Source organism: Mustela lutreola, chromosome 8 (genome assembly GCF_030435805.1).
Source record: "Mustela lutreola isolate mMusLut2 chromosome 8, mMusLut2.pri, whole genome shotgun sequence".
In the NCBI taxonomy this organism is placed as follows: domain Eukaryota; kingdom Metazoa; phylum Chordata; class Mammalia; order Carnivora; family Mustelidae; genus Mustela; species Mustela lutreola.
In genome coordinates, this window is record NC_081297.1 from 109,515,591 (window position 1) to 109,530,851 (window position 15,261).

Consider the following 15,261-nt stretch of genomic DNA (forward strand, 5'->3'; position numbering starts at 1 on the left):
AGGCCCATGTTTTTAAATGCTTGGCTGATATAATCTATATATCCTGGGATCAATGCGTCCTCAGCATGTCCAATATTTAACACATTATCATCTCCCAACACAGTCTTTTTTAAAAATTTTACCATCATCTTACCAGTCATTCAGGCTTAAAACGTGGTATTTAACTTCACCCACTCCCTGTCCCCTACATCCAAGCAGACTATACATCTCAGGGAGGCCTCCATTCCCCCATTCTCTGCATCCTCAGCTCTTAGCTCATGTTCTGCCATACAGCCAAATGAACAAATAGCTATGTTGACTCTACCTTTGTAAAAATCTGTTTCCTGATTCCCTAGCTGAATGTTAGCTTCCTATCCTCTAAATTCTCCTGATCCTGTAACACCCTGAAGCATCCCTCCCCTTTGGTTATTTATATCATTCAGTTGCCTGGCAATTTTTAGGTTTCAAACAAATCAAAACAAACAAAAACTCTCTTCAGGATCACACAACTAGTAAAAAGTATTGTACTGGATTCAAATTTAGGTCATATCTGATCTCCCTATTTATAATGCAATGAATAATATAAAAGGTATGTATAATGTCTTATACAGAAAAGAGGCTCAAAAAATTTCAATGAATAAATATGTGAAGAAGATGATGTTTTAAGATTCCAAAATAATAGCACTTAAAAATCACCTGGGATTCAAAAAAAAAAAAAAAAAAAAAACAAAAAAAAAAAAAAACAATGGGCTATTTATAGCTGAAGAGCTTTGAGGGAAAAATCTTGGGAAGAAGCCCCAACATTCATTCATTCATTCCTAACTTTGAGGAAAGTCACCTCAATGCTGATGAGAATAAGTAGTTTCAGAACAGAAGTTGAGTACTGGGACAAGGGAGGAGAAGGGAAATCTAATTTTTTTCCTACAAAGCAACAAGCTGTGTGAACATCAAACTAAGTATTTGTTAGGTTCCACAGGGAAATATTTTTTTTAGTATTAACTACAATGACTATCTCAGAGGATAAAACAAAAAAAGGATACAGTTCTAACTTGAAAACACTTAAAATAGGAGAATTCCACAAAAACCAGATAGAATAAGTGCCATTATCAAAAAAATTAATAAAGGCTTTGCATTTGATGTAATATTTGAGATTGGTCTTGAAGAAAAGAATTATTACAGGAAAAAAGAGCAAGGAGGACTTAGAAACATTGTTAATGGAGGGAACACCATGTACAAAGACATGGTATATATTTGGGAAAGAAATTAATGTGAATTAATTCACATTAGCTGAAATCAAGGAAATAACTTTCTGTACCTTATAACAGCAATTAAAAAGATTTCAAACCAGCCCTGAAGCCATATAATGGGAAGAAAACAGACAAGTTCAATTTCAGATACACTATAAAAATTCTAGGCCAACCAACTAACCTAGTGAACAACATAGTCCCTCATAAAAATTAGTGACAGAAGCTACTCACTGAAAGTTGTCACCACTGTGGAGATTGTTAGCACGTAATAAGCCATACAAAGTCACATGTGTACTCTCTGATGAAATGCTCAGGTCATGTTCCTTTCCTTCCCTGATCATTGTACGTTTAAGAAGACTAGAACATTTCAAAGCCAACTCCAAAGCATCCATCCAGCACCTTCCTAGAAGAACACAGATTCATATGCAGTGTAGATCAAGAAACTATAAAAACCAGTAGCCATCTTAATTTAACACTGTTAACCTTTAAGAATACTATTATTTCTTTGAGAAATGTGAACTGGCAAAGTTAATTTGAATATAAAATCTTGCAAGGATTATTTTAATAAGTTTTTTTTTAACATATAATGTATTATTTGTTTTAGGGATACAGGTCTGTGAATCATCAGTCTTAGATAATTCACAGCACTTACCATAGCATATATCCTCCCCAATGTTAACAAGTGCTTTTTACAGACAAAGCATCTAGTAACCACTGGTAAATGAACAGCATATAGGATGCATTAGAAAGTACACCTAATCTTGGGGCGCCTGGGTGGCTCAGAGGGTTAAAGCCTCTGCCTTTGGCTCAGGTCATGATCCCAGAGTCCTGGGATCGAGTCCCACATCGGGCTCTCTGCTCCGCAGGGAGCCTGCTTCCTTCTCTCTCTCTCTGCCTGCCTCTCTGCCTACTTGTGATCTCTGTCTATCAAATAAATAAATAAAATCTTAAAAAAAAGAAGTACACCTAATCTAAAATAAATGTACTTTATTTTTAAAATCTTAGAACAGTAACAGGTAGTATAATTTGCAACTACCAAAGGCGGCACATAAAATATACTGAAGACATTAGGTTTCTAATAAACAAACTTACCAAAATGATGTTTTGTTGTTGATAAAAGGTCTATCCCCAGGTTTACCATCCATTCTACTTACATGTATGAAAATTTCTGAGTCATGGAAATGCCTATACAGTATTGTCATGAACTGCGGTATTAGTAGAAACACTAATAACCTAATTTTTAAAATTAAAATTTATTTATTTATTTTTGAAAATATTTTATTTATTTATTTGATAGAGAGAGAGAGAGAGATCACAAGTAGGCAGAGAGACAGGCAGAGAGAGGAAGGGAAGCAGGCTCCCTGCCGAGCAGAGAGCCCGATGTGGGGCTCGATCCCAGAACCCTGGGATCATGACCTGAGCCGAAGGCAGAGGCTTTAACCCACTAAGCCACCCAGGCGCCCCTAAAATTAAAATTTAGAACTGTATTAGCAAAACAAAAAACCTGTTAGTTGCTATTAAAAATGTATATATATGTTTTAATATGTGCTGGAAATATCAGTCACGTAAAACACTTTTCCTAATGTAAGCTTGTGCATATGGTATTTTAATTTTAAAAATCATCATTAGGTAAAGTAAACTTTGAAAACTTACAAGATTTTCTAGGCTAAGCTAAATTATGAAACATTAAAGTGAGGAAGAAATCCATTATCAATTATTAAGGTTTAAAGTTAGCTTTGCTATAACGTAAGTTTTATTCTCTCCATATTGTCTTAAGAATTAAGTATTAAGTTACTAGGCACAGAACAAAGTTTGTACTTGAATCTCTTACATAAAAAAACTCAAAACAGTGTATATGTGTTATAATGTTAATTTAAAAAATTTTATTTATTTATTTGACACAGAGAGAGTACAAGCAAGGGGACTGGCAGGCTGGGGGAGAGGGAGAAACAGACTCCTTGCTGAGCAGGGAGCCCAACGTGGGGTTTGATCCCAGGACCCTGACATCATGATCTAAGCCGAAGGCAGATGCTTAACTGACTGAGCCACCCAGGTACACATGAATGTTAATTTTTTTTAAATTTTTTTAAAAGATTCAATCTCCCAGTCAAGCTAGAACAGTTGGACGCTCAACCAACTGAGCTACCCAGGCACCCCATAAATACTAATTTTTATAATAAAATACAAATAGTATATTTAATATACCTCTAAAATTATAAAACTTAATGAGTTACCAAGAAGAACACTAACAAAGTCAAAAGGTGTTAATACATCAATGGAGGATGAAGAAGATAACTTCAGGTTGCCCATTTGTCACTTGATTTTACAATGCTTCCTTCCTATCAGATTTCTCTGTTTGCCTACAAGGTTAATGATATTTTAGTATCGTAAGCAATTTATCACTATAATACCTCTGCTGAAATACCATACTAAAGCGATTAACCCCAAAGGAAAATACACAGTGGCATATAAAATAAACCCTTAAAAATCAGGACCCAAATCAAATCCATTAAAATCTGTATTTACCATCTGACTCTGAAGTAGCTCGTATGATCAGGTAACTGCTAGGTAAGGGCTGAGTTATAGATCCAACTGCTTCACCTTTTGGACCCTTAAAACAAAATAAAATAAACAGTATACAATAGGTATTATGAAATCTCAACTTGATATTATCCATTATTACCTGTAACAATCTAAGATAGGTATGGGTTATAACCTAAAAGCAAACAAGCTTAATCCCATGCTTAAGAAAGCAGATGGTAAGTATTAAGAAAAGTTCTCCTCTTTCAAAAAATATTCTTCCTTACCAGAAAACTGAATAACTTATAGCTAACTTATTCATGTAGTAAAGAGAAACCTGCAATTTATTATACTAGACCAAACTTCAATTTAAAAGAGAAATTTCCATCCCACAGATACTACTAAGATAAATAATATTAAATTTCTAGAGACCTAAAAAAAAAGCTGGAAATATAATTTATAAGAAAAAAAAAAGAATTTTGACTAGATCTAGGGAAAAAAATCTCCATTTCACAACGACTTATAAAATTGTTATAAAATAACAATGAAAAAAGCTAATTTTATTTTTCCAGAAAGAAATGAATTTTGTTATTGCTGTTTTTTGGCCAGGGTTATTTGTTTTAGGAGTATACAGCACCAAGAACTCTATAGTAATTAGTATCACTAAGGCTAACCTCAGATGAACCCAGTTCTTCCCTGGAAAGAAAATCTGAGGATAGAATAGTATAATTTTGACAGACAAACCATAATTTTAAGCTGTAAGATAAAAGAATAAAATGAATTTGAGAAGCATAAACATAAAGAAGATATATATTCAAAATGAAAAAAACAAAAAAATAAAAAGTCAGTATAATTTTAAGAAGTCCTGTTATACCACTTGGTTATTTTCAAATAGCTTTATATTTTATAGGCCAGCTCCTAGAACCAGCAGAGAGTAGGATCCAGTCACACTGCTTGGGTTTTGAGCTTGGTTCCATGCTAGAAAAATTACTTAACCTATTTAGGCCTCAATCTCTTTACATGGGTAACAGAGAAAATTACAACATGCTTAGGTATGAGAATTTTTAAGAGTCCACAAAAGTGCTTAAGAGTTCCTTATACAAAGTAAGAACTGATAAATATTACTTCTACCTTATCATAGGATAATGACTTTAAAGCTGTTTAAACCATGTCCTAAGCATATTTTGCTTGTGGAAATGTTCTGATGATCATCTAATGGACAAATTTCCCTCCCTCCCAACAATAGTGAGAATTCAATAAATTTGACATTAAAAATATTTTTTAATAATTTAAAAATTCATTATAACTCTTACAATCCCTAAAAGTAGTAGTGAAGAATAAATACTGTGCATAAAAGGTTTTGAAAGTTATTTTTTTTTCACTTGAGAATGACATGATACATAATTAACAGACCTTCTTTGGGTTAAATTCTTTCCCTGTTGGAAATGCCTAATCCCGGATGGAGCTAACTCTCTAATCCTAAATTTAGTCCTGCTATGACTATAGGCTACTGAAATAAAGTTTAAAAGTCCAGATATTTTATAGGTGTATATATATATATTGCCTAATTAAGCAAAACCAAGAAATATTTAAAAGCTGAAGTTACTTTTGTTTAACCCTAAGTCTCAATTAGGTGGCTTCCCCCAAACCCTTTATTTATGTAAAATTGACCTTTTTAGAAACTAAAACGGTTGCTTTGTCAAAATTTGAACTAAATCCATTTATTTTATTAGCATGTAGTGCATTTTTAAGTTAGATCATAAAGGAAAACAAAGCCTTTTGGTGTACACAGTTCATCGTGGGTAGAGATAAAAAGAGGAATAATGCATTTAAAAACAAGCAAATTTAGATGTCCTGGCAGAGGTCAGATTGATTTATCTCCATTTTGAAACTCACAGGTTATCATCTTTACCTTTCACTAGGTAACAAATGCTTACTTACCTTCACTGCCCAAATAGACTGCTCCAAAGGATGAAAAAGTTTGAAACAAAAGCCATCCTTTTTTGATGGACGTTCAATGATTTCACAGGCATTCAGAAGGACTGTTCCTACCCACTGACCATTTTTCTGGGTTTTATAAATCAGTAGCACACCGGGTTTCAAAACACACCACAACTTGGTCCAGCTCTTTAGAGTACCACGAATCTACAGAAAGATAAGTTTATTTAGGAAATAAAGCTCTTTTTCTTTTTGCTCTGCAATATAAAAACTCAGTAATAGCAAATAGGATGTTTTAATCTAAAATTTCCACAAAACATACACTTTAGATTCAGTAGATTTTTTTTAAGCTACTAGATGGTAAGCTATTACCTGCACACAAAGGTAAAAATAGCATGGCTCCTGCCTCTGAGTAACTAAAAGCCTAACCAGAGACTAGTTAAGAGTTTCAAAATAATGTCAAGTAGAATGGTTTTCCTAACCCTCCGGGCCAGCTTAGGAGCCATTAAAACACACTTTCCTAGTACCGAGATTCTCCTCTTATTAGCAGCTATTGTAACTTTATCTGTGAGAGTATAAGAAAATTCCACCTTTTTAAAAAAGATTTTTATTTATTTGTTAGAGAGAGAGAGAAGGAGAGTGTGTGCGCCTGTGCAAACAAGCAGGGGGAGCAGCAAGCAGAGTGTGAAGCAGGCTCCCAGCTTAGCAGGGAGCCCGAGGTGGGACTTGACCCCAGGACTATGGGATCATGACCTGAGTCCAAGGCAGCCACTTAACTGACTGAGCCACCCAGGCATCCCAAGATTATTCCACCTTTTAAGATCCCCCCCATCCAACACACACACTATATCAACAGTGCTGAAATCACTGCTAGCACAAACACCAGGCATTTATTCCCTAAATATTCAGAGTGGTAGGAAGAAGGAAGAACTCTCTTGCAACCCCTAAAATTACCTTCTCTAAATTACTTTGTTCTTAGTAATTACTTAAAGTAGGCCATTTAAGTTCTTGGGGGAATTTAAAAATACAGTTACCTGAATCTCTCCAGTCTCAAAATGTTCCTCATCCCAGGGTTTAATGTTATGTCAATAACAGGTCTATAACTGTTTCTCCTATCAATTCCTATTTCTGTCATCCATTAAAATGTTTCTATGCAAGTCACTGAATTCACAATACTGAAAAGAATGCTAATATATTTAGTATAAAAACTAGTAATTATCTTCATTTTTATTTACTGTAAAACATCTGCTCTCTCCACACACTGTTATGAATTATGAAATAAATATAGGATTCCCTAACCCTGAAATAGGCATACCACAGTAATTGTAAAGAAGAAAAATTAGTAAGTGGGAGTTTTGAGCCAGGAATGAAGAAAAAAGAGAGTATCTTTGAGAAAAGTATGTGCTTATGTAAAAGAAATGAAAAGACAAGAAAAGCAAAACAGTTATCCTAAGATAACATTCTGGATCTGGGACATGTGACAATAGAACATGGATGGCAAATATAAAAATGAAGGTATGATTTAGAAAGTCAGGCAGGGGATGTGTTGGAGACTTCTAGGGGATTAGCTGTAGGAATCCAATGTCAGAAGACAAGAGAAAGAAGTTTAGCTCTGAAAACCCAAGTGAGACATGGAGCCTAAAGACTTCTAAGTAGAGTCAAAGTAAGTCAGAATGTGTTTTCAGCACAACACTGAAGAAAACCCTAGTTCTATCTGAACTAACAAGAAAACTATCATTAGGTTCCCGTTTTAATCAGAGAACTTCCACAAAAGATTTAACAATTTTATGTTGGAGGTTCAACCAACTCTTTGGGAGAGTGGAAAACTTTCAGGGCTGGGGTGATTTTTAGATTAAGGTCAGGTACTAAATTTCCTAGGAGTCAGAGTCTGAACAAGATCATTCTTAAACTCAGCATTAGTCTAAAAGATTCCAACTGAATATTCTTCAGGTAAGAATGAGAAGGAGGATAGTGGGGGAAAAAAAGGAAATAAAAGTAAGTGGAAATAACCAGAGGCCAAAATAAGGTATGGAAACATCAATATGCATGTTTTTCTAAAAATTAATCCTTTCCGAATGATGACTTTTACATTAACTTTATTTCATATCTTCTCAATAATGCATATACCAAGTCTACAATAATACTAAATGACAGTCTGAACAGCAAAATATTTCTTTAGACTGTATAATATCACACAAACTAAAAAGCCTTTTAAAAAGAACTGCTATCTATATTTATGTTATTTCAAGACAGACAACGTTAAGTTTCCTTCTCCCCATTAAGACTGGAACATAGAACCTCTGGGATACAATTAATAGGTTGCCAGTGATAAACAATCATCCCAGGAGTTGTTTTTGTCTTGAAGGCTTTAGGTGCACTCTGGGCTTTCCTATTCCAGTAGGTAAACATCCAGCAATTTGAATTCAAGCTTCAATGCAAACTGACCTTCAACCAATCAGCCATAACAATAACAGAAGGATCTGTGATTGTACTGAGTAACTCCTTTGTGGCTCTTTTCTTTTCTTCTCGGTAATTTTTCTTTTGCACCTATTTTACACAAATAATAGAAAAATTAAAAATTCATTAGAAATGGGCAATTTCTTTCCAAAATTTTTAGGTCTATAACATGTAGAATATAAGATTCTAAACCTGTTTTAGAATTCTAGCTTCTTAGGATAAAAAAAAACACTTTTTAAGAGCTGGTAGGAATTTTAAGAGCTGGTAGGAATTTTTATTTCATTTAGCTGTCTTTACTATACCCTATCCTATTCCAAGACCCAGAATTGACCACTATTAACAGTTCTGGAAAACACTATCTTTTCAGGTTTTTTCTATGTATATAATCTAAAGAAATACACAACTTTCGTGGCTTTGTTTTTTTAAGCTTTTTTTTTTTTTTTTTAAAGTTCTCCTATTCAATATTTTTTGGAGCATCTCCATGCCTACCTCATTCATTTAATTGACACATAAGCTTCGTAGTATGAAAAAAACAGTAAGAGCTAATGTTTACGGGACACATTCTGCATACCAGTTTACTGTTCTAAGCACTTCACAAGTACCATCTCATTTAATCTTCACAATAACCCCAGAAACTAAGACAATTATTATCCTTATTTTACAGATGAGAAAACTGCGGCACAAACAGTAATTTGCCCAGGATCACACAGCTAGTAAGTCATGGAGGCACGACTCATCAAAGGCAGACTGGCTTTAAAGGACATGCTCTTAACCATCATACTAACTGCTTCTATAATTTTTCTTAAAGTTCTCTTACTGATGGAAATCCACTCTGTTATCAGTTTTTTCATATTACAAACAATGCTGCACTTGTTTTCAACTGGCAATTTTGTTTGCCTAATATGAAAAATAAATAATTAAGAAATCATAAAATGATATTAATTTATTCAAAATATCAAAATACGTTCATAAATTACCTCTCAGATAATCTGGGAAGGCTGCACTGGATTAATACAGTCTTATTATTACTTTGTTATTATATGGATGGGAGAAGAGTGGTGATAAACTATCAGTGATAATTTCTTTTAGCTATAAAACATTCCTAGTTGTACTTAATGACTATATACATCTAAAAAATTTTAAATAATTCTACAGCCAAAAAACTTCAAACTTTTAGTCTTTATTAATATGCATATCTGAATAACAGTTGATTTAATATGGGATTGTAAACACAAATGCATCCAGGATCAGATATAAGAAAAAAAGGGGTAAAATAGACCGTGCAGGGATCAGAGTCAAAGAGAAAGCATGTATTGCTGAAGATTCAGGATCTGTGGCCGTACTGGAAGGCAAGCCCAAGGCCGTATTTCTTAAAGAGAGGTTGGAAAGCTGAACTTGTATTTGTAACCTCAAATTTTTAGAACATTGTATAGATTAAAATATATCTACCTGTGGGTCAAATTCAGCCCATAACCCTGCAGTTAGTAAACTTGAATTTCAAAAAGCACTAGAGCCTCCCATTACACGTTCTACAACACAGTGATGTTCCTAACTAGGTATAACTGTGCAGAGCTATCCAGTCCTCAGCCAAAGGCATGACCAGTTGAGGCCCGAGGCAGCCCTGGACAGTCATCAAATAGCCTCCTCTGTTGACTCCAGTGTGCCATACAAATATTAACATTCTTTACGTGTGCCTGTCTGGATACTATTTTTCTTTCCTTAGGAGACACATATTTATCTTGTTAGCCCATTTTCAAAAGCACATGGAAAGCATAATGTTATTTATGAAATAACTGGAAACAAACCTTGAGGGATTCTTTTTTTGTGAGCTTGCTTGAAGCAGAACTATCCTTCTCTGAGCCATTATAAAGTTTAGATTCAGACTGAAATCACATAGAAATAAACAAAAGAGAAATCATAATCAAACCTTCACTTATTTTATACATACAGAATATAAAAATTAATGTTAAAGCTATGTTTGTGAATTCTTCCCATTTATTGCTGTGATTTAGGCTAAAATAAATTTTCAAATGTCAATTTTCTCTATATAGATAGCTAGCTTCAGTTTAAAAGTAATCCATGTTAAATCCACAAAAGCACAAAATAAACACTAATCAGGAATGCTTGGTTGGCTCAGTCAGAAAAGGATGCAATTCTTGATTTTGGGGCTGTGACTGCAAGCCTCATGTTGGATGTAGAGATTACTTAAACAAATAAATAAATAAATAAAAACTTAAAAAAAAAAAAAAACCAACAAACCCTAATCAATAAATTAATCTACATGTGAGGTTAAATAAGACCATTTGTAATTTTTGCATTTCATTTTCCAGAATATTTCTAAGACACATATGCAATTATTTATTCTTTTTAGAACAAAAGTATCCAAAGTAACGTAATTTCTTAACAGTTAAAATATTCTAAATAAATGTACATTCTAGCAAGTTATGGCACACATTGCCCTACTGGTACTCATATATCATCAGAATTTAGTATTTAAACACCATCTAATTTGTAAATTTGTAGTGTTTAAAAACCAGTATTCCTAGTATCTACTTCTTTCTGCCTGTCCAGTGTCCCTAAAGTATGATTGTCTTAAACTTGTTTTCCGACTTTGCTTATACTTATTTTTATTTGATCTTCATAAGAACCTTGACAAATAGAGGCGCCTGGGTGGCTCAGTCAATTAAGCAGCTGATTGATTTTGGCTCAGGTTATGACCTCAGGGTGTGAGATGATCGAGACTCACATTGGGGTCAGCACTTAATGGAGTTCAGTCCTCTCTCTCCACCCCTCCCCATAGGTGCACTATTACTCTCTCTCCCTCTCTCAGATTAAGAAATCAATCTTGAATAGGCATAACAAGTGATTTTATCTCCATTTTACAAATTGTGAAAGGGAGGTTCTACAGGTGATTTTCTAAACTAACAATAATGTTACAGGGACCAGAATGTAGGTCTCCTAATATAGCACTCTTTTGAAGAGACTACATTCTCTCACCAGAGTAAAAGAGCATAAATGTGAAAGTTGCTTTTGTAAATCTTAGACAATAAAATTAAACATGTTTAGTGTCATGTGTCCTATGATTTTCATTTTTATCTACTGTTTTATCTATTATTAGACAGAGAAGAGGGTATTTAAAGTTCTTAGCATGACTCTTGGGGCCAAAAAAGTACATGGGGCTTGATCCAAATGGTGGCTTTCAAATGCTGAATGGTTACACCTGCAAAGCACTAGGTGTGATTATATATAACAAAATGCTGGGTATAAATTCCCTCACTCAATTTTAAGAGCCATGAAGGCAGGGACCATACTTATTCACCAATGGTACCTAGCTATCACCTGGGGAAAAGAAAGGGCTCACTAAATATCTGATGAATTAATAAAATAAAAACTAAACTAGCATTTGGAACTCATTTTTTTTTTTTTACCTCTCTGAAAAAACACCTCTGTTACTCGATACAAAATACGGGTTATTGGGGCATCTGGGTGGCTCAGTTAGTTAAGTGTCAGCCTTTGGCTCAGATCCCGGGGTCACGGAATTGAGCCCTACACCCGGCTCCTTGCTCAGCAGGAAGCCTGCTTCTCCCAATGCCTGCTCTGCCTGATGCTCCCCTTGCTTGTGCTTGCTTTCTCACTCTCTCTCTCTGACAAATAAATAAATAAAATCTTTAAAAACAAAACCAAAAACTGATACAAGGAAGTTGAAAGGCAACGTGGGGTGTCTGGGGGGTAGGAAAGGAATAAATGGAACAAGGTGGGATCGGGAGGGAGACAAACCATAAGAGACTTTTTTTTTTTTTTTTTAAAGATTTTTATTTATTTATTTATTTGACAGAGAGAGAGAGAGCACAAGTAGGCAGAGAGGCAAGCAGAGAGAGAGGAGGAAGCAGGCTCCCTGCTGAGCAGAGAGCCCGATGTGGGACTCGATCCCAGGACCCTGAGATCATGACCTGAGCCGAAGGCAGCGGCTTAACCCACTGAGCCACCCAGGCGCCCACCATAAGAGACTCTTAATCTCACAAAACAAGCTGAGGGTTCGGGGGAGGTAGGGAGAGGATGGCTGGGTTATGGATATTGAGGAAGGTATGTGCTATGGTGAGTGCTGTGAACTGTAAACCTGGCGATTCACAGACCTGTATCCCTGGGGCTAATAATATATTATATGTTAATAAAAATTTTTTTTAGAGAGCAAATAAGGAAATACTGAAAAAAAATTAAAATGTTACTGAATTAAAAAAATATACGGGTTATTATGGTGATGATGACAATAACTGGCTGCACTAGATAGAAGGGAACTGCAAACTATGCTTAATGCAGAAGGTGGGGATCAACCCAATTAAATTTTTGTTGAAGTCACTCCCTTGAGAACTGAACTTGAAGCATCATACTACTTACTCTCATGGCAATGGCACTGATTGTGATACCAAAACAAATTTATAAAGTTGCTCAATCCCAAATGGGGTCTGTCTTCTCCTTGCCCCCAAGAACCTTAAAGATAGCATAGCTACCATCAGAACAGGATGATTTCTATTTCTCATAACTTAATAGGAAATGTATTTCTTAGACACTAGTAAATGAAGAATAAACACTAATGGAAAGTAATGGGTGCTTATTCTTTACCAAGAACCTTTTTAAACACTTCATGTGCACTACCTCATTGCACTACATCATATAACCTTAAAGCAATCCTATGAGATAGTAACAGTATCTCCCTTTTGCTAATAAGAAAACCAAGACTAACCAATTAGTCACAGAGCCAGTAAGTAGATGAACTGGGATTTGTACCCTGGTCTACCTAATTCTCATGCTCTTAGCCATTTCACTGTAATGATTTCTCACCTTTTAAAACTATTCACACAGAATTTTAGCCAGACTCAAATTTAAGATTTATCTTCATGAATAACAGGAAATGCTTCCCTCACATGATATAATCTGGCTTGGTGATTCCTAAAAGATTCTAGTATATAAAGCACCAGCAGGCCAGAAGGGGGGTCCATGTGAGCTTGGCAAATTTTAGAGAACACATATTTCAAGGAATCCTTGCCATTCTTTGTAGGCAGTTCTAGGGAAACAACAACAACAACAACAATAAAAAACCCCACTGACCAAGTTTTACAAGTTTTTTAAATACACTATACCTAAGTTTTCGGGATCAACAGGTCTCCTTTTAAATAACAAAACTCAAACTATTTTTGTTGGAAATATTTTATTAAAACTAATTTGTCCTTCTTTTAATATCTTAATTGGGGGCGCCTGGGTGGCTCAGTGGGTTAAGCCTCTGCCTTCGGCTCAGGTCATGATCCCAGGATCCTGGGATTGAGCCCGGCAGCACTGGGCTCTCTGCTCAGCATGGAGCCTGCTTCCCTTCCAATCTCTCTCTCTCTGCCTGCCTCTCTGCCTACCTGTGATCTTTGTCTGTCAAATAAATAAATGAAATCTTTAAAGGAAAAATAACCTTGGGGTGCCTGGGTGGCTTAGTGAATTAAAGCCTTTACCTTGGCTCCGGACATGATCCCAGGGTCCTGGGATTGAGCCCTGCATCGGGCTCCCCGCTTAGGAGGGAGCCTGCTTCCCGCCTGCCCACCCCTCTGCCCTGCCGCCTGCCTCTCTACCTACTTGTGATCTCTGTCAAATAAATAAATAAAATCTTAAAAAAAAAAAAAGAAACAATAAAAATAAAACAACCCAAACTAAAATTATTTTAAAAATCTTTAAAAAAAAAATTAATAAAATAAAAAAAAAAACCCAAAACCAAACCAAACCCTTAACTGAACACTATCTTAATGATGACCACAGGGTTTAATGTACAGTATCGTTTGTTTCTTCATTAAATGGCCTTAGAATGCGCAGTATGTTATAGTTTCTTTTCCCTTCTTTCTTTTCATCCCCTCCCCGCTTGTAATATTGTTCTCTTAAGGGCTGTGTGACTTCAGGTTATTCAATCTCTTTCAGTCTTAGTTTCCTTGTTTGTAAAATCAGGATATTCCTATTGTAGGGTTGCTTTGAGGGTTAAATGAGGTAGTGTGCATGATATGTTTAACATACTACTTGGTATATATTGTGTTTCAAGTTTGTGACTATAGAGGAAAATTGCTGTCAAAAATCTGACCTTTAAATAAATGAAACATTAACATATAAGAATACTTTCCTCTTGCTTTGAAAACTTAAAATACTACAGATATAAGGGATAATAATAATGTTAATATGACTAGTTCAGATATCCTGATTTGGAGGGTTTCTTAAATATCCAGGTAAATATATTTTTATAGCAAGTAATAGACATTTAGCATCCCTATAGATAAGCAGATGTATGTATGACTGGATAATCAAGTCAATAAATAGATCTGGGCTCAAAAACCACTATCCTTTTAACAGGATTACTTTTATCCCACTAAATACATTACCCAGGCTGGTAATTCCTTTTGTTGAGATGGACTACTAAAAATTCATTTAAAAATGCTAACAGCAGGGGCGCCTGGGTGGCTCAGTGGGTTAAAGCCTCTGTCTTCGGCTCGGGTCGGGATCTCAGGGTCCTGGGATCGAGCCCCATATGGGGTTCTCTGCTCAGCAGGGAGCCTGCTCCCTCCTCTCTCTCTGCCTGCCTCTCTGCCTACTGTCAAATAAGTAAATAAAATCTTTAAAAAAAAAAAAAATAAAAAAAATAAAAATGCTAACAGCAAGATGGGACAGATCTGATTAACTGACTTTTCCAATTCAATCACTTAAAAGATGCATGAGAAATAGAAACTGCCTTTATTTTTTAAAAATGGGGGGGGAAGTGTATTCATATATTTTAAGAAATAACCCAAATCCTATGACCAAAATGGCAGTATTAATACTTTTTGCATCAAATTCAGAAAAATATAAGGTTAAATTATGATGGTCTCAGTTGTGCACACTGATTATAGAAGAAGTAACAAAACTCTGTTTCCTGAAGTTACTTAAGTACAGTTAACATGATCAGAATTCCATGAGAATGTGGCTTAATGATAAATGTGTAAATTTTAGGATTGTCATGAAAAACAAGAGTGGGTTTTGTGTTAGAATATTTAAGGACAAACAGGTGACTATGCATCTCTTCAGCTAACAGAATAAACAAGGATTAAATCTAAGTTAAGGC

General features: G+C 35.1%; 1 protein-coding gene across 10 annotated transcripts in view; it reads right to left on the reverse strand.

The window, feature by feature from the left end:
* OSBPL8 (oxysterol binding protein like 8) overlaps positions 1-15,261 on the reverse strand; it is a 157,793-nt gene that overhangs the window by 29,238 nt on the left and 113,294 nt on the right. For all 10 annotated transcript variants that reach the window (XM_059186380.1, XM_059186384.1, XM_059186383.1 and 7 more), the window contains 5 exons: positions 9,947-10,024; positions 8,130-8,231; positions 5,688-5,891; positions 3,753-3,837; positions 1,458-1,629 (listed from right to left, as the gene is read on the reverse strand). In XM_059186380.1, coding sequence (XP_059042363.1) covers positions 1,458-1,629; positions 3,753-3,837; positions 5,688-5,891; positions 8,130-8,231; positions 9,947-10,024 — 641 coding nt within the window. The remainder of the gene's footprint in view (positions 1-1,457; positions 1,630-3,752; positions 3,838-5,687; positions 5,892-8,129; positions 8,232-9,946; positions 10,025-15,261) is intronic.